Genomic DNA, 25,905 nt, shown 5'->3' with positions numbered 1-25,905 from the left:
CATTCATTTGTGCATCATCTCGCGTCATCCAGACTCTGTGGGCAATCTGCGCATGTGCATGGGGAATAGGTGCTTTAAAATGGGCTTTTTCTCTGCCAATTTAGTTCTGATCGATTAGGAATGGGTCACGCCGTGTTCAGGAGATTGAGGCGCATAAGTCTATTCGATCATGTCTCTAGCACCCCCACAGCCGTATCTGCAACCACTTACATCACGGCTCTCATCCACATTGATTAATTTGCTCCCCCCGCAATCTCCTCCCCGATTTCAATGTAACGCGGAAGTGTAGTGGTCTATTCTATTATGACATCATACTGTGACATCACAAATGTTCTAGAATGTTCTATTATGACATACTGTGACATCACAAATGTTCTAGAATGTTCTATTATGACATCATACTGTGACATCACAAATGTTCTAGAATGGTCTATTATGACATAATTTGTGATGTCACAGTATGATGTCATAATAGAACATTCTAGAACATTTGTGATGTTACATTTATTACTGTAACATCACACATAATAATAATAATAATAATAATAATAATAATAATAATAATAATAATAATAATAATAATAATAATAATAATAATAATAATAATAATAATAATAATAATAATAATAATAATAATAATAATAATAATAATAATAATAATAATAATAATAATAATAATAATAATAATAATAATAATAATAATAATAATAATAATAATAATAATAATAATAATAATAATAATAATAATAATAATGCATTTTATTTATAAGGCGCCTTTCAAGGCACTCAAGGTCGCCGTACAACAATTTAAAAACAGTTAAATTCACAATCACAATCCATTAAAATATAAAATCAGACAAAAAATAAAATCAGACATACGCCTGCCTAAACAGGTGGGTTTTGAGGTGGGTTTTAAATGGGATGATGGAGTCAATGTTCCTGATGTGGGGGGGGGAGGGAGTTCCAGAGGCAGGGGGCAGAGCAGCTGAAGGCTCTTGACCCCATGGTGGACAGACGTTGCTGGGGGGACGGTCAGGTTGATGGAGGAGGCAGACCTGAGGGACCGGGTGGGAATGTTGATGTGAAGGAGGTCGGACAGGTATGGAGGGGCGAGGTTGTGGATGGCCTTGAATGTATGGGGGAGGATCTTGTAGTCTATGCAGTGTTTAATGGGAAGCCAGTGTATTTGGCGTAGGACGGGGGTGATGTGACTGATGACAGGGGTTCTGGTGATTATACGGGCAGCAGCGTTCTGGACCAGTTGGAGCTTATGGAGGAGTTTGTGGGGGAGACCAAAGAGAAGGGAGTTGCAATAATCCAAGCGGGAAGTGATGAGGGAGTGGACCAGGATTGCGGCGCTGTTGGGAGTGAGTGACGGGCGGAGGCGGTTGATGTTGCGAAGATGGAAGTAGGCGGACCGGATGGTGTTATTGATGTGGGAATGGAATGATAGGGTGCTGTCGAGGACGACACCCACACTCTTGACCTGGGGGGAAGGGGAAACCAAGGAGTTGTCTATGGTGAGGGTGAAACTGGGGTGCTTGGTGAGTGTGGACTTGGAGCCAATGAGGACTACCTCTGTTTTATCACTGTTTAGTTTGAGGAAATTTGCTATTATGACATCATACTGTGACATCACAAATGTTCTGATGTCCTAGAATGTTGTATGATGTCATAATAGAACATTCTAGAACATTTGTGATATATATATATATATGCAGCCTTCCTTCACACATACACAGTTACACACACACCCAACACCACACACATGAGAGATGGACGCGATGTTTGGTCGGAATTTACGTGGAGATCAAGAGGAGCGATGGACGAATACACCAGGCGATGGTCACGTCGCTGAGAGTCCAGAGACACCCCCTCCTCCCCCCTCCTCCTCCACCGCCACCAAGGTCATCAAGGCTCCCAAAGTCCGACGAACAGAGACTAAGACTCAGAACCCCACCCGGGAGAACAGAGCAGCAGTAGGAACCACCAGGGCTCGGCCCAGCCAGCAGACCCAGGCTCTGGAACCTCCCCCCCCGGCCATAACCCCCCAGCCCACACAGCAACAAACCCTGCTCCAACAGCAGAATGCCAGGAGGAAATCCAACTGTGTGAAGAAGGCGGAGAAGCTTCAGGACAAGCGAGAGAGGAGGCGGATCCAACAGCAGGAGCTCAGAGAGAAGAAGGCACAGGAGGTGGACGCCACAATGCCCAACTATGAGATCATGTGTATGATCCGAGACTTCAGAGCCAGTCTGGACTACAGGCCCCTGACCACCTCTGACCTGATAGAGGAGCATAGGATATGCGTCTGTGTGCGGGCACGCCCCCTCAATAAAAAGGAGTTGACGATGAAGGACCTGGTTGTCATCACCATCCCCAGCAAGGATGTGGTGATGGTCCATGAGCCAAAGCAGAAGGTGGACCTGACCCGTTATCTGGAGAACCAGACCTTCCGCTTTGACTATATGTTTGATGACACCACGACCAACGACATGGTCTACAGGTTCACGGCTCGGCCGCTGGTTGAGACTATCTTTGAGGGGGGCATGGCCACGTGCTTCGCATACGGGCAAACAGGAAGTGGAAAGACGCATACGATGGGAGGAGACTTCTCTGGGAAGAACCAGGACTGCTCTAAAGGAATCTACGCACTGGCTGCCAGTGACGTGTTTCTTATGCTGAAGAAACCAAATTATAAGAAACTAGACCTCCAGGTCTTTGCCACTTTCTTTGAGATTTACAGCGGGAAGGTGTTTGACCTGCTGAACAGCAAGGCTAAGCTGAGGGTCCTGGAGGATGGCAAACAGCAGGTCCAGGTGGTGGGTCTGCAGGAGAAGGACGTCAAGTGCACAGAGGACGTCCTCAAACTGATCGAGATTGGAAACAGCTGCAGGACGTCTGGCCAGACCTCGGCCAACGCCTACTCGTCCCGCAGCCACGCCGTGTTCCAAATCATCCTGCGGCGGAGGGGGAAGATGCACGGCAAGTTCTCCCTCATCGACCTGGCGGGGAATGAGAGGGGAGCCGACACGTCCAGCGCTGACCGACAGACCCGCCTGGAGGGAGCCGAGATCAACAAGAGCCTGCTGGCTCTCAAGGAGTGCATTCGAGCTCTGGGCCGAAACAAGACACACACCCCCTTCAGAGCCAGCAAGCTCACCCAGGTGCTGAGAGACTCCTTCATCGGAGAGAACTCCAGGACGTGCATGATCTCCACCATCTCCCCTGGCATGGCCTCCTGTGAGAACACGCTGAACACGCTGAGATACGCCAACAGGGTGAAGGAGCTACCGACGGACCCTGGAGCGATGATGGCTGTTCGTCAGGGGACACTCAACGTCACCCAGCTGGAGGTGCTGGAGCCTCAGTGGGGGGTGGGCAGCTCCCCGCAGAGAGACGACCTCAAACTACTCTGTGAACAGAACGAAGAAGAGGTGTCCCCTCAGCTCTTTACCTTCCACGAGGCCGTGTCTCAGATGGTGGAGATGGAGGAGCAGGTGTTGGAGGACCACAGGGCTGTGTTCCAGGAGTCGATCCGCTGGATGGATGATGAGAAGGTCCTGTTGGAAATGACAGAAGAGGTGGACTACGACGAAGACTCCTACGCCACTCAGCTAGAACAGATCCTGGACCAGAAGATAGAGATTCTCACGGAGCTTCGAGACAAAGTCAAGTCCTTCCGTTCTTCACTCCAGGAAGAGGAGCAAGCCAGCAAACAGATCAACCCCAAGAGGCCACGTGCACTATAGGCACACATTTTACACACGTGACGTCACACAACACATACTAGGGATGGGAGAAACTCACACAATTGCTATTAGTCACTGGGAACTATTCAAATAATCCACCCCCTCACATTCATTTATGATTTTGTTTTTACTTAATAGCGTGAGAACTTTAGATAAATAATGAAAATGGCACCCCACAAGGAAGCGTGATTAGTCCGATCCTCTTCGATGTTATGATTAATGACATTTTCAGTGTAGTAAATTGACTTGGATGTAATATAAAATGTAACTTTGTTTGACCAGAATGTATGAATATTAGCGCCTAAGGGCAGTTTCACCCTTAGCGTGGGAATGTCTTCAGGACTGTATACTCAGGGTAACAAAGACAATGAAGATGTTAATGTGATCAGTGCCAATACAAAGACCAAAAGTCACACCTCAGCATGACCAGATTACAGCAGAGACAGCTGGTCTGACAGAGAGCAGACTACCACAGACTTGCTCTGAAAATGTGTAAGGAAAATGTAATCATATTATACTGGATTAGAATGAAAACAATATTGGATTGGCTTTGATTGGATTAACAACTCTATAAAGAAACCAAGAAACATCTATATACAGATACAGCCCTGAAAAATCAAACCTCTACTGCTCCTCTACCACTACTCCACCACTCCACTCCAAACTGATTTTGTGACTCCTATTGTTCTGGACTGGGCCAGATTTCACACCCACTGCCTCCCACAGGCTGGGGAGATTTTCATCTTAAATTTGTATTCGTCCCAAATGTCCCAGCCCCATCCGATTCCTTAGCTTTTTTTCACTGTTTACTTATCATGCATTGCAACACTAATATATGGTCAGTACCCCAAGTCAGACTTCCCATATAAAAATTATCTTGGGGGTCTGAGGGCAGTAGCCCCTGACCCCCTCCCTGGGGAAGCACTTAAGTTAAGTACCCTCCCTTTGTTCACGTTTAGACCCAGCCACCAGCCCCTGAAAATGAACACCCGAGTGCTAGTTCTAAAGTGGTAGAAGAGTGGCAGAAGCACAGCAGTAGGGTACTGAATCTGAAGTGCTTCATCTGTAGATAATTAGAATCAAGAATCATAGCATTATTTGTCACAATCGTATCACATTAATCTGACTTGTTAAGTAAAAAGGGATATTTGAATGTCATTAGAATTTCAACTGTTTATAAAGATAATAGAACATACCTTTTCTATTTATCTTGTTATGGTTTGTAACCGACCCCAATCGCACAACACAAGACAGGTATGAGAGTAAGCCAAGAACTGGGCATTTATTGAAAACAACAGAAAACGGCACTGTCCCTTTAAGGGAGAACACAAATCACAGGAAAACAAGAATAGGGAAAAGGCCCAGTGCCTTTAAGAGGCGAGCTGGCTAAGGGGAAGGCTAGGGAAGGCTAACGGACTGGACCAGGGCAGGGGAACAGGCAGGAACAGGGAGGACTAGGAGGACTGGACAGGGAGGACTAGGAGGACTAGGAGGACTGGACAGGGAGGACTAGGATGACTAGGAGGACTGGACAGGGAGGACTAGGAGGACTAGAGAGGGGAAACAGGGACAGAGGCCCGCGGAGGCGGGCTGGGGACAGGGAGGACTAGGAGGACTAGAAGGACTGGACAGGGAGGACTAGGAGGTCTAGAGGACTGGACAGGGAGGACTAGGAGGACTAGAGAGGGGAAACAGGGACAGAGGCCCGCGGAGGCGGGCTGGGGACAGGGAGGACTAGGAGGACTAGAAGGACTGGACTGGGAGGACTAGGAGGACTAGAGAACTGGACCGGGAGGACTAGGAGGACAGGACAGGGATGACTAGGAGGACTAGGAGGACAGGACAGGGACAGAGAGAAAACAGGGTAAAGGCCTTGGACAGGGCGAGGGCTGGAGCTGCTTACAGGGAGGAGTAGGAGGGCGCAGGCTAGACGTCTGGAGGAGAGCGCGCCAGGCGCGGAGGTCTGAGTGGTGCGCGTCTGCTTGGAGTACGCGCCGGTACGGAGGGCGCATCTGGCGCGGAGGTCTGAGTGGTGCGCGTCTGCTTGGAGTACGCGCCGGTACGGAGAGCGCATCTGGCGCGGAGTCTGGATGCGCGTCTGGAGTGCGTCTAGATGCGCGTCTGGGGTGAAGAGCGCGTCTGGCTCGGAGGTCTGGATGCGCGTCTGGAGTGCGTCAGGATGCGCGTCTGGATGCGCGTCTGGAGTGAAGAGCGCGTCAGGCTCGGAGGTCTGGATGAGCGTCTGGAGTGCGTCTGGATGCGCGTCTAGAGTGAAGAGCGCGTCAGGCTCGGAGGTCTGGATGAGCGTCTGGATGCGCGTCTGGATGCGCGTCTGGAGTGAAGAGCGCGTCAGGCTCGGAGGTCTGGATGAGCGTCTGGATGCGCGTCTGGATGCGCGTCTGGAGTGAAGAGCGCGTCAGGCTCGGAGGTCTGGATGAGCGTCTGGATGCGCGTCTGGACGTCTGCTGCGCGGAGGTCTGAAGTGGAACACTGGAATACCTCCCGTAGAGGATTAGAGAGCGTAGTACAATGTCTCCCTCCAGGCAAACGGCGACAGGTGGCCAAAACTTGCACCTCGTCTCACGCCGGAGATAAAACAGCATACAGACAGAACAGAAACTCCCGTAGGAGCCTAAAGACAGAGAACCTCCCGAAGGAGCTTGGTGATAGAGATATGATACGGAACGACCCGACAAGGCCAGAGGGGAAGAGCGAGGTACTTAAAGCCCAAAGGGGTGCTAATTAGAATACACATCAGGTGCGTGATGGTAATTGATACTAGAACTAGAAGTGTGTGTTCGGCACCAGACCAATCAAACACATAATGACAGGTAGTCCAAGGGTGTGGCTGCTGAAGAGCAAACGAGAGTAAACGAGCGCGAGGGTGGGGGCTGGAGAAGTGAGGAGACAGGGAATTAAGGTCCAGGGAAGAGGCACACCTCACATATCTTTTAAATGTTTATATATATATAATGTAAGTCTCAGTATCAGTAAGATGTCAAAGTCTGTTAAATACAGGTACAGGTACAGTTTTATCTCATAGAATGTTTAGTATTGAACTATAGTTAATGAATACACTTTTAATTCTGGATATATATAGATCATTCCACTAAAGATACGCCCTAGAAATGGTTTATTAGGTCAAATGTTACATATGCAATGGCTCTGATGAACCGTCCTTGGGGGAAGAAACCACAGCCACAGCAGACCCCCTGAGGTGAAGATCCCTACCTGACCATATTTGGAAGACCTGACCAGGAGGAAGACAATGTTTTGGGTGTAACTTTGATTGGCCAGACAAGGATGACAGTGTATGATGTCATAACTGGTATAAAAAACCCATCTGAAACTATTAGGAGTGGTGGTCCCCGGGAGGGGAGTGGCGCTAAGCAGGAGGACTACGAACGGTCTGGGTGTGTACACGGTTGAGATGGTGGCTGTGCTGGTGGCGCTGAGGTGGGTGGAGCAGGCTCGGGTGGGGAGGGTGGTGATATGTAGTGATTCATCGTCGGTGTTGACTAGCCTGAGGTCTTTTCGATCCAGTAGCCGGCAGGATTTGCTGTATGAGGTTTTGATGAGTGTGACTAGGTGTGTGAGCCGAGGGAAAGAGGTGCGATTTTTGTGGGTCCCGGCGCATGTAGGAGTGAGGGGAAATGAGGATGCGGATGATTTGGCAAAGGGGGCCTTGAGGAAGGGGGCGGTGGAAATGCAGGTCAGGATCAGCAAGGCTGAGGCGAAGGGGATGATTTGGGAGAGGGCAGTTCAGATGTGGCAGGAGAGGTGGGGGGGGGGGGGGGTGAAAGGGCGTCACCTCTTTCAGGTCCAACGTAGTGTTAGGGGTCGGGAGCGGGGTGCTGGGGCACTGTGGGTTTAATAAAAACCTGAATCTGGTGGGGAAGCATCAGAGTGGGCTCTGTGAGGGGTGTGAGGAGGAGGAGGAATCAGTGGGGCATGTACTGTTGGAGTGTAGGGCTTATACGGTGCGGAGGAGGGAGATGGAGGGAAGATTGAGGGAGATGGGGGTTAGGGGGTTGGGGATAACGGAAACACTGAGTGGGGGAGGGGGAGATAAGGCGAAGGTGGTGATGGGGTTTTTGAGAAATGTGGGTGTATGATAGGGTGTGAGGGAAAGGGTCAGAGTTGGAAGTTAGATAGAAAGTTCAATTATACGTGATTCAGAGAGTGGGGGTATATAGTATGTAGATGGAGGTTGATGGGGATGGAGAACAGTGTGGTTGTAGGAAGTTGTTTTGTAGGTTAGGTAGTTAGTGGGGGTTAGAGAGGGGAGACTGGAAGACTGGCCCGAGCCCCGGGTCGGTAGGTGGCGGTAAATGCCCCAATTATGGTGGCCGTCCGCCTTAAAACTCCAAGAAGAAGAAGAAGAATTAGGAGTTAGGTCAGACAACCAGTCTGAACCTCCTCCATCCCATCCTGAGATTGTGCTATACGTGAGTAAACTTGCTTCTGAATGCATATTGAACAATTGTTTGTTGACTAGATTAATGTAAGGTCACTGCACTGGACCACGTGAATGTAACAAGTATGGATAACCATGTAATGCACAATATTATCATTGTTTCCCTGTGTTGACCCAAACTCTCACTAGGGTCTCCACATCAATAAATATGGAATAACAAAACACCGTTGTTGTGTACAGCAAACTAATTTTCCCTCTTGGCTAGGAGTCTTGGGGGAAAGCTTTGTTCTGTTCATCCTCTCTCCATTAAGTAAACAGTGTTAGTTAACTACCTTTATACTCCAATATACGACAAGTCAAAAATTGAGGACTGGACTAATCACGCTTCCTTGCGGGGTGCCATTTTCTATTTTTACAGTAAAAAAATTCAAAATGGCACAGGTAGCCAGCTAGCTGGGGTAGCATAACAGTCTGTTAACAGCTTTGAACTTTTGAATAAAAGGAAACAAAGATTCATCAACACTCCTCAGGTCAGCACTCAGTCATTCGAAATGAATTCATCACAAATGAATCATGCATCACTCATTCAAAGACGAAACGAAGTTCTTCCCATGCAGTATATTTGTCAGTAGATGTGTCCAGGCAGTGGATGAGTCAAACAGACACATTCCTGTTTGAGTCTGTCCATTTCAGTGAGTCTGTGGTTTTAATAAATGAAATGTAATAAATGTGAATATGCTGTTATATGTATTACTACCACATATCCATTAAAGGTGCACCAGGTCGTTTTTTTAGGGAGGGGAAATTAACCTCTGAAAAGTCCAAATGCTGTATGATATATCTTTAGTAAAACAATGTTTAAAGAGAGAAACTGGATCTTTGGAGCACTGTTTGAAACTAGAAATGATGTGTTTGGCTGTGGTGCACCTACCCTCCCACCACCGTTACCATACAAAGCACCCTCTAAGTTGGTTCACTTTTTCAAAGGATTATTTTTTGGATTTGTGTCAGCCTCAGGATTCTAAACAATATTCAAGCATTCGTGACTAATTAGTGTAGGTGATTTTCTCAACAAATGTTCTAGAATGGTCTATTATGACATCATACTGTGACATCACAAATGTTCTAGAATGTTCTATTATGACATCATACTGTGACATCACAAATGTTCTGATGTCCTAGAATGTTGTCTGATGTCATAATAGAACATTCTACAACATTTGTGATATATATACGCAGCCTTCCTTTACACAGATTGAATCATTGTTACTATGGAGACGGACCAAACTAATAGTCAGGGGGCCAACACTAATGAGTAACGTCAGAGACGGTGGAGCATAATTTAATAAACCAACGCTAATAAACCAGTCAGTTAGTTTAGCTAACGTTAGTTATGAAACTGAAAGCAAATTACCGGTATTTGCTTCCTATGGTTGCAGGGATGTCACACAGTGCGTACAACAAGCAATGGGCAGACGCCCAAGTGGAGCTGAGCAGTCTGCTGACTCAGGAGCTCCGTGTCGAGCCCCCTCGTCCAGAAAAGGACCGGGTGGTGTTCTTCCAGCGCGTGGCCACCCTCTACGTATGTTACATTCCAATCTTCCGGCAGCTGGAGGAGGCCTACGACCATGTGGTCCACCCCCAGAAGAGACGCACGATCCGGGGGGTCCTGGAGGGCGTGATGGGGAGAGTGCTGGAGCTCAAACACGAGATGGTGGAGAAAGAGTTCTCGGAGTACCACTACCTGGTACCTAAGCTGGAAATGGTAACAACAGATGAGGTACTCAATAAACTGAGCGCCCTCCAACCTAACAAGGCCACTGGCCATGACAACATCCCCTCCAAATTCCTCAGAGACTCAGCAGCCGCCATCACCCCAATCATCACACACATAATAAACCTCTCCATAAAACAGGGACACGTCCCCAAGGACTTCAAAATTGCGAGGGTGACCCCTCTGCACAAAAAGGGCAGCAAATTAGACCCAGGCAACTACCGCCCTGTTTCTATTCTCACCTCCATCTCGAAAGTCATGGAAAAAATAGTCTACGAACAGGTCGAAAAGTACCTAGCGGAAAAAAATCTAATCTACGAATTCCAATCTGGCTTCAGAACATCCCACTCCACTGACACATGCCTTCTCTATTTGAATGACCACATCAAACAAGAGGTGGACGCAGGCAAATACTGCGGCATGGTCATGCTGGACCTACAAAAGGCCTTTGACACGGTCAATCACTCCATTCTGATTGACAAGCTAAAAGCAATTGGTTTTGATAGTCTATCAGTGAGCTGGATGCAATCCTACCTTGAGGGGAGGGAACAGATGGTGGAGGTAAACGGTACCCTATCCCCCCCCCCTCACAGTGAGCTGTGGTGTTCCACAAGGAAGCATACTAGGACCGCTACTGTTCCTAATTTATGCAAATGACATGTCGTCAGCTTGTGACTGCAACTTGTTCCTGTTTGCGGACGACTCAGCCCTGCTGGTCTCTGACAAGAACAAGTTACAGGTTGAAAAAACCCTCAGCTCGGAACTAGGCAGAATCTGCATATGGCTCGCTGATAACAAACTATCATTACACATGGGCAAAACAGAGTCCATTCTCTTCGGTTCAAATAACAAACTCAGCAAGACCGACGGCTTCTCAGTTACAGTGGGTGACAATATTGTCACAAGGAAAGATGAAATTACCTACCTGGGTTCCATCCTAGAGGCTAATCTCTCCTCTGACAAAATGGCATCCAATGTAATAAAAAAAGTCAACCAACAAACTCGATTCTTGTACCGGATCTCCTCTCTGGTAAACAAGAATACCCTGAAGACTCTGGCAGGAGCACTCATTCAGGGGTACTACGACTATGCTTGCACCTCATGGTACCAAAGCACCTCAAAGGCGCTAAAAACAAAATTACAAACATCTCAAAACAAACTGGTCAGACTACTGCTTGACCTTACTCCTGGTTGTCAATATCCCAATGTACCCAACCCCCCCCCACCCAACCTCCTCCAATGTACAGTTTCTACGTCAAATGTATATACTCCCTTTTCTTGACTCCTTCTGTATCACAAACAGTACTGTATTTGCAAATCTGGTATGTCATAAATGTATAGATGTAGCAGTACTGACTATCTGTATGTCATGTATGTCATATATGTCCTGATGAATTGAAAATGGGGGACCCTGATGTAAACAAGACGAAAGTCTTTCTCTGGTCTGCATCCCCTTAACAATTGTGTGTATTGAGCTGTACTGTATTGTACCCATTCTGCAATCTGTTAATAAAGTTTTCAATCAATCAATCAATCATGTCGTCCAGGATCTGAAACTCACACCTGCAGACATAGAGATCCCTATCCCTCGCTATTTCATCAGTGAACGCAGCGAAACGCTCCAGGAGCGAAGGGCGACGTTAAAGGACATCCTCAACAGGATGGAAGGTACTCCAGAGAGACCCCAATCTGTAGCATTAACAATGGACCTGGAGGAGGCGGTTAGGATCATCCAGGTAGCAGAGAGAGCTCGCCAGGGGCGCACCAGGGCCATGTTCATGAAGGAGATCCACAGGGAAAAGTAGAGGCAGAGCTGGGACAGTGACAGGGATCTGGGGGCAGCTACTATTGACTCGGCTGTGGTCTGCATCCAGAAGGTGTGGAAAGGCTACATACAGAGGAAGAGGACAGTAAAGGAATGTGAGGAAGAGCTGATATTTCTGGGCATGGCTTTGGACCCAAAGCAGCAGCAGCCCTCCCCTGCCAAAACCTCTGCCCAGGCTACCAACGCTTGCAGACGGAATAAACAGGGAGAGAACGAGGAGGAATACCAGGAGTCCATGGTGGCCATCACCAGAAACCTGCGAGATGTGGAGGGGCCGGACATGAAGGAGACCATGCAAGAGCAGATCCGGCAGTGGTTCTTTGCACTTCGTGATGCAACAGGATATTTTCCAGACTACCCAGAGCAAGAGGCCGGAGGCTCCACTCTTCTCTTCGCAGAGAAAACCCCCAGGAGTTAATGGAGGTATTAGCTGCAAAGGAAGAGGAGGAGGACGTCAACAACAAGCCAAAGGGCAAAGAAGAGAAGAAGGAACAAGGAAAGAAAGGAAAGGACAAAGGGAAGGGAGGAGAAGAGGAGGAGGAGGCAGGGTTGAAGATCCTGCCCTCTGCTTTCCGGTCTGATTTGGAAGTGGGACACAAGACCTTTGTGGATGTGTGGCAGAACCGTGAGGAGTCCAGCAACTACAGCCAGAGGCATAAAGCCGAGCTGGTCAAGGAGGAAAAAAGGAAAGAGATTGAGGCGGAGATCCACGTGCAGGTGGATGAGTTGATGAGACAGGAGCTAGCTAACCTGAAGCTAGTTGTGGATAAAGTCACGGCTGGCAAACCCAAAGGAAGCAAGAACAATAAAGGGTCGAAAGGTGGCAAAAAGAAAAAGAAGGACAAAGATCTGACAGCTGAGAGGAGTCTTGAGTCCCTAGTGGAGGAGTTGGTGGAGCACGGCTTATTGAAACAGGCAGATGATGTTCTGCTACAGGATTACGTAGGCGACTACAGCTATTTCGAGACGACTGAGGCAAACGATCTGAGGCAAACCGGCATTGAGCCCATGCCTTCATTATGTGACGTGAGACAGGCTTTGGCTCTATATGCCGTCTTACCTTTAGGCTCCCAGGTCGTCCATGAGAGAGCTCCTCTGGTCAAGGCCATCCTGCGGGCCGGCTGGCGTGGGGAAGAAGATGTTGGTCCATGCCATCTGCCAGGAGACGGGCGCCAACCTGTTTGACCTTTCACCCCTGAACACAGCCGGGAAGTACCCGGGCAAGAGCGGCCTCACCGAGATGCTCCACATGGTCTTCAAGGTTGCCAGGCTGATGCAGCCTTCGGTCGTATGGATTGGAGATGCAGAGAAGATGTTTTACAAGAAGGTCCCCAAGGAGGAGAAACGGTTAGATCCCAAACGTTTGAAGAAAGCCTTGCCCAAGCTCCTCAAGTCGATTAAAGGAGAGGATCGTGTTTTAATAGTGGGGACGACGAAGGATCCTCTCGGCGCTGATATCAAGTCCCTGTGTAAGGTGTACAGCAAGATCATCCTGATCCCACGGCCCGACTACGGCTCCAGATATGTCATATGGAAGCAACTGATCAGGAAGTTTGGAGGTGAGGTGACCGGCGCCCTGGACCTCAGCTCCCTGGCCAAGATCTCTGATGGCTACACCCAGGGTCACATGGTCCAGGTGACCCGGGGCGTCCTGACCCAGCACCGGCTCCTGCGGCAGGCCAAGAGGCCCCTGACCGCCGCCGAGTTTGTGGGCCCCCTGGCCAAGATGAACCCTGTGTTTCAAGACGAGGAAGAGGCCCTGAAGAGCTGGTACTCCAAGACGCCCCTGGGGAAGTAGCGGCTAAAAGCACACCCAACACATGCCATATCACACAGATGAGGGATGGCCGCGATGTTTGGAAGGATACTCATGTCAGATGATTTTCAAAAAGGTGCATGAGTCAATGCAAAAAAGAACAAGCAAAGATACTGCTGAAAGTTCAGAACGTTGAACATTTTTCACACACATTAATCTAGATACAAATAATTTAACGCTTAATCATTTAAATTAATCTCCAAAGTTAAAGCATTAACCTCCACAGCCCTAATTAAAATACATAACATCTAATCTTGGTCATACCTCTATACTAGAATGAGAATTTGCAATATTGCCCTATCTACTCACTTTCTGAGAAGTTCTCAAATGTTGGAGAAGAGACTGAACCTCTGCCCTGCCATAGTCCAGTAGTGCAGCTCGACTCTCTGGCCATGCGTCATGGTTGAATGAATGAATGAATGAAAACTTTATTTAACAGATTGCAGAATGGGTACAATACAGTACGGCTCAATACATACAATTGTTAAGGGGATGCAGACCTGAGAAAGACGTTTGTCTTGTTTCCATCAGGGTCCCCCATTTTCAATTCATATAGACATATATGACATACATGACATACAGATAGTCAGTACTGCTACATCTATACATTTATGATACAGGTTGACTATTCTGAAGCTGTCGACTACACCTTCCCCTGACTGACTCATCAAGCAGCTGAAGCGTGATCTCATTTCTTCTACTGCAACAGCTGCTGCCACATGCAGATTACTGAAACACCATCAGTCAAGGAAACACATGCAGATCACTGAAACACCATCAGTCAAGGAAACATGCAGATTACTGAAACACCATCAGTCAAGGGAACACATGCAGATCACTGAAACACCATCAGTCAAGGGAACACATGCAGATTACTGAAACACCATCAGTCAAGGAAACACATGCAGATCACTGAAATACCATCAGTCAAGGGAACATGTAAATGTAGCTATGGTTACTTACATACAGTTCATAGTTATTTTCTATTACAATTTTATATGTTTATTTTTGCATATTAATAATAATACACATGATTGTATTTCATATGGTTTATAGATAATTTGAATAGCACATGATTTCTTTTTACTTGTGTAATTATTTAGTTTCACGAGTCTCATTTTAATATCTGGTGACGTGTTTCCGCCAGCTCGCTTTTGAGTCCTGACATGACCTGATGGATGGCTGTATTGACTTTGCGGTCAATTCTAGCAAGTAAATAAAGATAGTTGTCTAACAAGACAATCAAACAAGACAATCTAACAAGACAATCTAACAAGAAAAAGGACAAAAACAAAAGACATAAACAACACCAGGACCTCTCGATGTTCTCTTATACTGGCACGCAGCCAATAAGGTATTTATTTCTATCGATGATGATTTTCGTTATGTTGACGGTTTATGTTTATGGTTGATGTTTAGCTATGTTTTTTATGTGTTTTCAATTGTTAATTGTATCATTTGTATGTATTGTGTACAGATTTTACGGTTTGGATTGTTAATTGTATCATATGTATTGTGTACAGATTTTACGGTTTGGATGGAGATTTGACAAGCTTCATTAAATCAGTTTAAGAAATCTACTTGTATACTGCGTCGTGCCTGGAGGATGTCACAGAACACATGCAGATTACTGAAACACCATCAGTCAAGGAAACACATGCAGATCACTGAAACACCATCAGTCAAGGAAACCCATGCAGATTACTGAAACACCATCAATCAAGGAAACCCATGCAGATCACTGAAACACCATCAGTCAAGGAAACACATGCAGATTACTGAAACACCATCAGTCAAGGAAACCCATGCAGATCACTGAAACACCATCAGTCAAGGAAACACATGCAGATCACTGAAACACCATCAGTCAAGGAAACACATGCAGATTACTGAAACACCATCAGTCAAGGAAACCCATGCAGATCACTGAAACACCATCAGTCAAGGAAACACATGCAGATCACTGAAACACCATCAGTCAAGGAAACTTCTACTGCAATGTCAACAGCTGCTGCCACATGCAGATCACTGAAACGCCATCAGTCAAGGGAACTTGCCCTTTCAGCTCCATACCCTGAAAAGCATGTTAACACCAAAATTGAAATACCAATAACTGAAACATTTATTTTCATGTGATTCAAATGTGACGTAATGTAGAGAGGTCTTGTGCTGTTAAGTGCCTGTGGCACCTCGACTCTCCAATTTTTCATAACCAGCAACTAACTACTTGTTGGGCACAAACCTGTTAATATTCCACAATGGGAGAGGAAGGGAGTTCATACTCTGGAAGATATATATGATAAAAACGGTCTTTGAGCGTTTCAGGACCTAAAATAGTTTTATGATCTACCTGGCTAATCATTCTTCCTCTACCTGCAACTAAGGTCAGCGCTCAGGGCTCACGGTGTGCCGTGGGCTCAAGCGTTGCACCCACACCCTTTTGTTGGGCTTATCGGAGACAGGACAACCACAAGAGGGTTTGTCTCAGATTTGTGTACACTTTTAATCAAATCCACATATAAAAAATTAACATTAGATACAATCTGTCGAGGGGACATCCCAGAGTTGGACCCTGAGTTTGACTGGGATGACGTTTGGACAAATGCTATATTAGCCTCCCGCAACCCTAATCACCAGCAAATTCCTTTTAATTATATTCATAGGACATATCTCACACCTAGGCAGCTGTTTGCTATGGGACTGGGGGAGGAAATGTCTAATGTCTTTTGTGGTGTTTTTTATTTTTACTCTGTATTTTGTATTCTGTATTTATTATTTCTAATTGTCTTGTCATTATTGTGATTATTATTGTTGAAGTACTGTCCTGTGATGTCCTGTGTATTATTGTTGTCACTGTATTATGTTGTGTTCTGTTTAATAAAACATTTAAAGAAAGAAAAATGATCATAAATATATATATATATATATATATATATATATATATATATATATATATATCATAAATGCACTCTTTCTACTATACTAATATGTCTTTACGACTATGCACTCAGCACTGCAGCACCCAAGTTTCAGCACTGTTTGATTAACATTGTTACTCAGCTGAAAGAGTTGTACCCTTACTGTTGACTTGTCGTACAGAACTTGTAAGTTGTCAATTATATCACATTTCTACTAAAGCAGGTGTTGAAGTTAGAGGTTATATATGATTGCAAGTAACTGAGTAAGTAACTGTGTAACTGCCTAACTAACTATATATAACTGATTCCACAAGAGGGCGCTATAGGCGGAGCCGTTAATGTTGTCGCCAGGTAGAGGGTATTTAAGGAGATGTCGACTCCCCCTCTGTCTCTTCCACCTTCACTCAGAGGAGAAGGATGTCTCATCATGTACTGCTGTGGAGCATGTGAAATAAACCATGCCGTTTATGGCTAAAGATAGAAACCATGCTTCATGAACATATTATTGTCGCCCCATAGCAGACTCTGTCAACAGGTTATGGGCCCAGATCACGCAGGGCCGAAATAATAAAGGGTAGCGAGTTTAGCTGAAGTATAGGCTAGGTTAGCACCGGGAGCACCGCGTGGCTAGACGCTAGGCCAAGAAGAGCTAAAGCTACGCCTACCATCAACAAGAGGATGGCGACAAAAGGAAAGAGCAAATGGCCCTCGTTCAACGGAAGAGCCGAGGACTATGAGCTCTGGGAAGAGCGCATGTTGTGCTGCATGCACGGTGTGGTACTGAAGACGACGATCTTGACGGTCCCCACGGGAGAAGTAACGGCGGAAGCGCAAGCCCTGGACGACAAGCATAATGCAGATGCATACTGTGAGTTAGCACCACTGCTCGACGACACAAACTTGGGGCTGATATTCTGCGACACTAAGGACAAAGGCCGAGAAAGCCTGGAAGTGTTGAGAGAACATTATATCGGGCAAGGAATACCCTGAGTCGTGTCCCTCTACATAACACTAACAGCACTGAAGAAGGGGCACACCGAGACTGTGACCGAATACGTCATCAGAGCTGAGCAGATCATTACGGCGTTGAAGAGTGCAGGAGAAGCACCAAGCGATGGGCTAATGATGGCGATGGTGATGAGGGGACTACCGGAGCTGTACAAACCGTTCACACTCCTGGTAACACACGGTTCAGCGGACATGACGCTGGGAAAGTTCAAGGCCAAGTTACGAAATTTCGAGGCCTCAGAAGATATCCACCCAGCCACCGCGGAGGCGGGAGAGAGGGTGCTGAAGCGACGCCGAGGGAGAGGACCAGGCCCACGACGGAGCTGGCGTGTTGGCGATGCGGAGAAAAAGGCCATCGGAAAGGTAACTGCACAATGACTGTCTGGTGTAGCTTCTGCAAATCCACGGGGCACACAGACAGCTTACACCAGAGACAAGATGGCGGCAGCGGACAAGATGGCGGCGACGGTGGACGTGAGACGACGCCCGGAGGGTAGCGGGACAAGAAGACTTCATCTTCGGGGCGCAGACAGCGTACGTCACCAGGCCAATGCAGCTGCAGCAGGCCCAAATGAAGGGACTGATCGTGGACACAGGTGCGTCGTCCCACGTCATCAACGACAGGAGTCAGTTCAAGAACTTTGACAACACTTTCGACCCGGAGAGACACAGCATGGAGCTGGCAGATGGGAAGCGCACCTACGGGTTGGCGCAAGAGAGAGGAGACGCACAGGTATGCCTCATAGACAGTGAGGGGTGCCGGTGTACAGTGACGTTAAAGAACGCTCTCTACTGTACGTACCCTTGTTCCCACAAGAACTATTCTTTGTAATATCTGCTACTGCGAACAGTGCCAAAGTGTTCTTCAATGAAGGTAAACATTTTCTTGTAGAGCCTGACGGTACGCGATTTAACATAAAGGTGTACAAGAGAATGTATTATCTACAAACAGAGTGTAATAACAACGACAAGTGTAATAATAATGATATGTGTAATGTGACATGTCAGTCACGATATTCAGACATGGCATGAGATTATGGGTCATTGTAATTACAAGGATTTACTGAAACTGCAAGCAGTGACAGAAGGCATGCACATTGAAGGTGAAAAGCGTAGACCTGACAAAGAATGTGTAGTGTGCATGAAGGGGAAGTTCACTCAATCGAGAAACAGAAATCCCACAGAAAAGGTAAAGGTACCACTTGCGCTAGTTAACACAGATCTAGCCGGTCCAGTAAGCAACGAGTCCATAGGAGGCTTTAGATATGTACAGTCTTTTACAGATGTGTGTACAGGGGCAGTGTTTGTTTACTTTCTCAAAGCAAAGAGTGACACACTCCAGGCCACGGAGAAATTCCTTGCAGATGTAGCCCCTTATGGTAACATAAGTTGCTTGAGGTCCGACAACAGAACCGAGTTCACAAATAGAGAGTTCCAATCACTGTTGAGAAGGAACAAGATAAGACACGAGACGTCATGTCCATGCTCCCCACACCAGAACGGAGTGGCAGAGAGGGAATGGCGCACTCTTTTCGAAATGGCTAGGTGTAAGCTAGTAGATAGTAACTTACCTAAGAGTCTATGGCATTATGCGGTGCAAGAGGCCGCTTACACCAGAAACAGATGCTTTAATAAGCACACAGGCACCACCCCGTATACATCACTGACAGGAAAGAAGTGTAATCTAGCTAGAATGCACCAATTTGGATCAGTGTGTTATGCTTACCAGCAGGACAGAGGAAAGCTTGAGTCTTGAGATGTGAAAAAGGACTCTTTGTAAGGCATGACAAAGGAAGCCCCGCTTTCCTAGTCTATTATCCCGGTAAAGGGAAAGTGCAAAAACACAAACTTATCAAATTTGTCACAAAGACAACATGTGAGAAAGAGACAGAGACAGAGGAGCCATGGCTGGACTCCAGAGTAAGGTGGGGAGAAACAGAGACACCTCAGCCTAGTGTACTTAGCACGGTCATGCAGACAGACAGTCAGCAACCCCCAGAGGACGATGACGAGGAGCACCCGAGGGTGACGTCACGTGCCCCAAGCAGTGGGAGGTATCCCTCACGGGAACACAAACCCCCAAAGTATCTGACAGACTATGCCCAGAGAGAAAGTGACGAGGGTGACAGTACACTTACCAGCATTGATTACTGCTACAGTAGTAGTAAGTGGAGTACCTCAGACTTTTAAAGAGGCCATAGTGTCCCCTGAATCAAGTAAATGGGAGAGAGCAATGGATGAGGAGATGAGGTCCCTAGAGGACAACCACCCCTTTACTCTAACCAAGTTACCAGAGGGCAGACAGACAGTGGGAGGGAAATGGGTGTACTCAATCAAGGAGGGTATTGAAGGCCACGACAAGTACAAAGCCAGGTTCGTAGCTAAATGTTTAAATACTGAAGGAGGGTACTCCATGTTTAAATACAGAAAGAAGGTGGCTACATGCTTAAATGCAGAAGGAGGATACTCCAGGTTTAAATACAGAAGGAGTAAATTCCAGGTTTAAATACCGGAGTGGATTCCATGTTTAAATACAGAAGTGGATTCTATGTTTAAATACAGAGGTGGATGATTTAATTATGTGGAAAAGATCCTGAAACATTTTGACATGCAAGAATGTAGAACAAGGGAAACACCATGTGATCAAAAACTAGACTACCAAGAGGATGCTCAGAGATTGACAGATGTAAAAATGTACAGAGAAGCTGTAGGTAGCCTCATTTATTTGACATGTACTCGCCCTGACCTATGTTTTGTAGTGAGTAAATTGTCACAGCATTTAGCTGACCCCACAGAGGAGCACTGGATTACAGCAAAACATGTTTTTCGTTATCTCAAAGGTACAGCAGATAAACAGCTTTGTTTCAGAAAGAGCAGTGAGGGCTTAGGGCTTAAAGCCTACAGTGATGCAGACTGGGCAGCAGACACCACAGACAGAAGAAGTACCACAGGGTATTGTGTGAGTTTGAACACAAACAGCTCACTAGTTTCGTGGAAAACAGAGAAGCAGCCCACAGTGGCACTATCAACTTGTGAAGCCGAATACATGGCTCTAGCTATGACAATACAAGAATGTATTTATCTAGAACAACTGCTCGAAGGAATGGATACCTATGTATATAAGAAGACTGTTGTTTATGAAGACAACCAGTAGACGGTGGGCCGAAGGTTGCTAGAGGCTTCCGTTAGTGAAATGATTGATCTGGTTTTAGAGAGTATATGTTATTGCAATATGAACTACATAATATACTATAATAACACATTTCCGTTTGTTGGCAACGGTTTTTGGGTCATATCTTTATGAAAATTAATGTGTTGATAAGCTAAAAACTACCTACGTTTGTGAAAAGGGGCGTTGCTGCGGAACCAATCAAAACGCGTTACAACGTCAGGTGACTTGATTTCTCCCAATGACATTCCTCAAGCTCCGGAACTAGGAAGTAAATATTGCGACTCAGTGGATTTAGCTCTGCATCGGTAAGCTCTCAATTCATATACATTACTATTGAAATGCATTTTTACTTAACTTTACAGCATTATTCAAACGTGATAGGAAGTTATGAGTCATCAGCAGTTTATATGCAGTCCGTTTTGACTTCCGATTACACATTGGAAAATGTTGTAGCCAGCTCACATAGACTAACGTTACGTTAGCATTTTAACTTTCTCAGATAGCAATCTAACATTACGTTAGTGTAAATCAAACAACTCTAACCCAATACTAATAATAGTAACTTGTTTCACATTCTTGCTGTGTGTTACACTATGGTATAGCGGTCTGTGTTGTTGCCTGTGACGTTAGAAGTTTGAGGTGACGTTGTCACAACCGTTACATATGTACAAAATATACTGTCTCATAAATATACTCTTCCAATAAAGATATTGTTTTAGATGCTGTTGTCACTATGAATTACAAATGGGGGGCCCTGATGTAAACAAGACAAACATCTTTCTCTGGTCTGCATCCCCTTAACAATAGTTTGATATTGGATGGTCCCTGTGCTGTTGTTTACTGTCTATCTGTATGTCATGTATGTAATATGTTATGATGAATTGAAAATGGGGGACCCTGATGTAAAGAAGATGAAAGTCTTTCTCTGGTCTGCATCCCATTAACAATTGTGTGTATTGAGCTGTACTGTACTGTACCCATTCTGCAATCTGTTAATATGATACAATAGATAAATAACGTTATCTATTGTAGTAACAATGTTCCAAAATGTATTGATTGATTGATCTAACCCTAGCCTGAGGGTTCTATAGTAATCATGCAAGCTCAAAGATTGAGCTCTTGAGGTGACTGGCCCTGCTCTATATCAAGAACCATTATCAGAGTGGCAACTGCAGGACCTGTATTTCCCAAAACAATGAATATCATGATTGAATGAGAGGCCATGGTAAACAGCACAGTGAATAAACAATGTGCAGTCCCCTTATATATATATTGTTCTGGATAGAAGTGGGGCCAGGCTAATCTGCAAGAGCTCAACTTTTGAACAAGGATGGTCATCCTCTCACATAAGCTGTCCGGGGACGACTCACACAGCTCTCTACTCTCTGGGCCCTGGACTAGACACCCCTCCACTGTACTAGTTACACATTACACACATACAAATGACAATAACACTATGTAACAACCATCAAATGCACTCACAGCACACACATCCACACGCACACACTCACTTTAAACAAACAACTCACTGCAGCACCCACTTTAGAACACCTAAACACACTTTATATTTATTGGCAAAGAATTTGCACTACAACCCATACCTCATTACACCTTACTGTAAATTGTACCTAAATTGTACCTCATCCCATTTCTGCATTGTACTGTATAGTATATTGTATTGACTATTGTTACTTTTCTACTCTGCATTGTACATTGTATGTATATATTGAACACTTGTCTACATACTTGACTTCTGTTTTATACTTATCTATTTTTATCTAGCACAATCTCTGGAGCAAAACAGAAAGAAGCATTTTATATAAAAGTATTCTGTACTTCTGTATGACAACTAATAAAGAAACTTGAACATCAAAAAATCAACATTCTGTTCTCTATTCCAGGCTAGATCTGACCTTGACTCATGTTACAGGATTAATACACATTTTCTTACACCCATATTGCTAGTTTTCACCTGAAGGGCAAATTACAGGGCCAGTCCAGTAAAAAAATACATTAATCATGTATCATATGTTTAAAATAAATTGCATTTTGGTACAAACCTTTTGTGGTGTTTGTCAACTTTGCCTTCCTGCGGGCTATGTTACGTATATTAGCAAATTGCATATAGCATTCTCTTTGGTAGCATTCATTCTGTGTTTATTGTGTCATACTGGGGAATAATATTAATATTATTATGTCCTATTGGGGACATCATTTTAAATTCTGAGCAATTCAATCGTTTTTTTTATAGAGAGGACGTCTGACATTGATTGAAAACGGTTAACAGATTGCAGAATGGGTACAATACAGTACGGCTCAATACACACAATTGTTAAGGGGATGCAGACCAGAGAAAGACTTTCGTGAGAGACCAACAAAGTGAGGTATGTAATACATTTCGAATCAAATTGTGGTCGGTTAGATCTAACGTTAATATCACGTTATCCATCTAATGGCTAGCAAGCTCACCTGACGTCGGTATGGCCTAATACAGTGCGAAATACAATCTTATAGTAAGAAACAAAACACAAGTTGAACATAGTTTTGAACGTTTTATTACAATAGTATTTAGGTCGGATAGATCTAACGTTAATATCACGTTAACCATCTAAAGCTGTGACGTCGGTATGGCTTAATACAGTGCGAAATACAATCTTATAGTAACAAAACAATACACAAATTGAACATAGTTTTGAACGTTTTATTACAATAGTATTTACTGTCTCATGTTGCAATGTATAATCCAGCTAGCGTTCCAGTCAGATCCATTCTCCCGGCGTTGTTGACAATGTTGGGGTCCCTAATTCCCGTTTCTGTATCCTGATTGGTTTATCAGCTAGAGGTGTCCAAAGATATGCATGAGCAAACATTTAATTTAAATGTAAGATTACGAAAACCGATGACCACCAGACGGCTGGCCAACAAACGTATTTTGACTCAACATAATAACTAGATATCACACACAAAGAATTGTGTAGTCTCCCAACGTAGATCAATCAAGTTCACTTTAGACACACTCAGCCTGCCATCTACAGGGAATCATTGCGATTGCTAGAAACCCTGTGTGCCCGGTGTAAAAATGTCATCAGATCTGTCATCAGAGAAGAAAGAATGACACTGATTTATTGTCCAACAGACGACATGGTAGCAGACGCTATGACGAAGCCTGTTTCCAAACTGAAATTGAGAAGATTTGCAGAGGTCATGTTTGGTGTGTAAATATTGACTGTTATGTAGTATTGACTGCCATATCCTTTTTGATGCTCTGAACTGTATTATTTTCTTTGTAAATTGTTTTTGAAGAAGTTGTACAGTGTACTAACTAGACAACCATAAGTGGGAGTGTTGAAGTTAGAGGTTATATATGATTGCAAGTAACTGAGTAAGTAACTGTGTAACTGCCTAACTGTCTAACTGTATATATAACTGATTCCACAAGAGGGCGCTATAGGCGGAGCCGTTAATGTTGTCTCCAGGTAGAGGGTATTTAAGGAGATGTCGACTCCCCCTCTGTCTCTTCCACCTTCACTCTCAGAGGAGAAGGATGTCTCATCATGTACTGCTGTGGAGCATGTGAAATAAACCACGCCGTTTATGGCTAAAGATAGAAACCATGCCTCATGAACATATTATTGTCGCCCCATAGCAAACTCTGTCAACAGCAGGTCCAAAAGGCTTTAGATAATGTTGCTGCATGGGGAGATCAGTGGGGTTTTAAGATCTCAAGGGCAAAGTCCAAGTGTAGGATTTTTGGCTAGAAGACTCTGATATCGCCGGTGCGATAGAATGACGTCATTGTTTGACGTGATCTGCCTGGGAAATGTAGTCTATTTCCGGGTTTTTTTTCGACGTAGCATTATGACGTGGCCTTGAAACTACACGCTACTTTTTATTTGGTGTTGATAAAACAATAAATAACTGAACCAGGATCATTTAAATTCGTGCTATAAAACTTTTACGCATGCGTAAAATGTGCCACATGTATTTTGTATTTGTTGAATAACTTTGGCTAGGAATATCGTATCATCACACTGTAAACGGAAACGGAAGCTGTAGACCCAGGGCTAACTCCTCCCATAGCTTTCTAGACGTTTCCATTGCTCAGACCTCGTGTTTTGGAAGCTAACAGTCGGAAGATTGTCGGAGCAAGTTTGTGTATAAAATTTGACTTTTTGGAACAATTTTTGGTATCATGGAGAAGCGAGTTGTAGTGCGTCCTATACGCAAAGAGTATTTCGAAGATGACGTGGAAATTGATGGAGTAATTGGCCCGGAATCGGGCTCGGACGTATGTGAACAATCTGGCTCCGACGATGACCCAACTTTCGTCCCTGACGGGTACTGTACAGCTATATTATCTCACTGTTCTGTCTGGGAAACACCTCACACATGTACAACGTTTGAATAAAACACTTAGTATAGTTGAAAGTAATGTATTTCTACATGGAATTGTACACAGGACTAGGAGAGGAATGAGAGGAGAGGAGACTGGGGAAGCCATTCATGAGACCGACAGGTGAGACACTGTTATTGCTTTTGATTTTATTGCTTGCAGACTTTGCAATATACAGAGTGTGTGTGTGTGTGGATGGCTACAACTGGGGGGGTTACACAATATACAGAATGGAATGTTGAGAGAGCGTTGTGTGTGAGCAATGGGGGGACAGTGTGTGTGTCTGTGTGTTGATGGGGGGTGGGGTGGTCACTTCTTTTGTGTTGATGGGGGGTGGGGGGGTCACTTCTTTGTGTTGATCAGGACCAGGTAAGAAACTAAATAAAAGGGTTGCTTGCTGTATGATGTACTGTTCAACTGTTCTTAAAAGTTGAAAATAAAGTATTTAGTATTGTCTACAGCGATGAGATCCCAGAACAACTTGGACCAAGGACAAGTGGCCCAGCCAGGCGGGGAACAACGACCGGAAGGACAAGGGGAAAAGGCCCAGCCAGGAGGGGCCCGGCCAGGTCAAATGACCCAGACAGGTGAGACAGACTTATTATGGAAGTTAGTGCTTTTGTTTATAAAACTGTTCATAAAAGTTGAAAATAAAGTATTTACATGTCATTGTCTACACAGCGATGATGATGATGATGATGATGATGATGATGATGATGATGATGATGATGATGATGATGATGATGATGATGATGATGATGATGATGATGATGATGATGATGAACCTGGAACATCGACCGGAAGCACCCTTGCCAGGTCCCGGTCCAGGA

The 25,905-nt window shown here is 45.2% G+C and overlaps 2 protein-coding genes and 1 pseudogene across 3 annotated transcripts in view; all 3 read left to right on the top strand.

Annotated features, from left to right (window-relative positions):
- LOC311231378 (uncharacterized protein) overlaps positions 1–25,590 on the top strand; it is a 159,911-nt gene extending 134,321 nt beyond the window's left edge. The window contains exons 7-8 of the mRNA XM_084317951.1: positions 25,142–25,198; positions 25,537–25,590. Of these exons, the coding sequence (XP_084174077.1) occupies positions 25,142–25,158 (17 nt within the window). The 3' untranslated portion in view covers positions 25,159–25,198; positions 25,537–25,590. The remainder of the gene's footprint in view (positions 1–25,141; positions 25,199–25,536) is intronic.
- On the top strand, positions 1,785–3,787 carry LOC311232574 (kinesin-like protein KIF2A; the record flags this gene model as incomplete). The annotated part of the gene is made up of 1 exon (XM_084319435.1): positions 1,785–3,787. The coding sequence occupies one exon, from the start codon at positions 1,785–1,787 to the stop codon at positions 3,750–3,752; it is 1,968 nt and encodes a 655-aa protein (XP_084175561.1). The 3' UTR covers positions 3,753–3,787.
- Positions 9,611–13,566, top strand: LOC311231945 (dynein regulatory complex protein 11-like; annotated as a pseudogene). Its single transcript has 2 exons — positions 9,611–9,931; positions 11,491–13,566. The product of its transcript is annotated as a dynein regulatory complex protein 11-like (transcript).
- Positions 25,591–25,905: the final 315 nt, after the last annotated feature.

The sequence above is a fragment of the Notolepis coatsorum genome, assembly GCF_963971535.1.
Source record: "Notolepis coatsorum genome assembly, chromosome: 7".
NCBI lineage: Eukaryota > Metazoa > Chordata > Actinopteri > Aulopiformes > Paralepididae > Notolepis > Notolepis coatsorum.
Note: the sequence above shows the minus strand (reverse complement) of the source record. Positions and strands in the feature narration are given on the sequence as shown.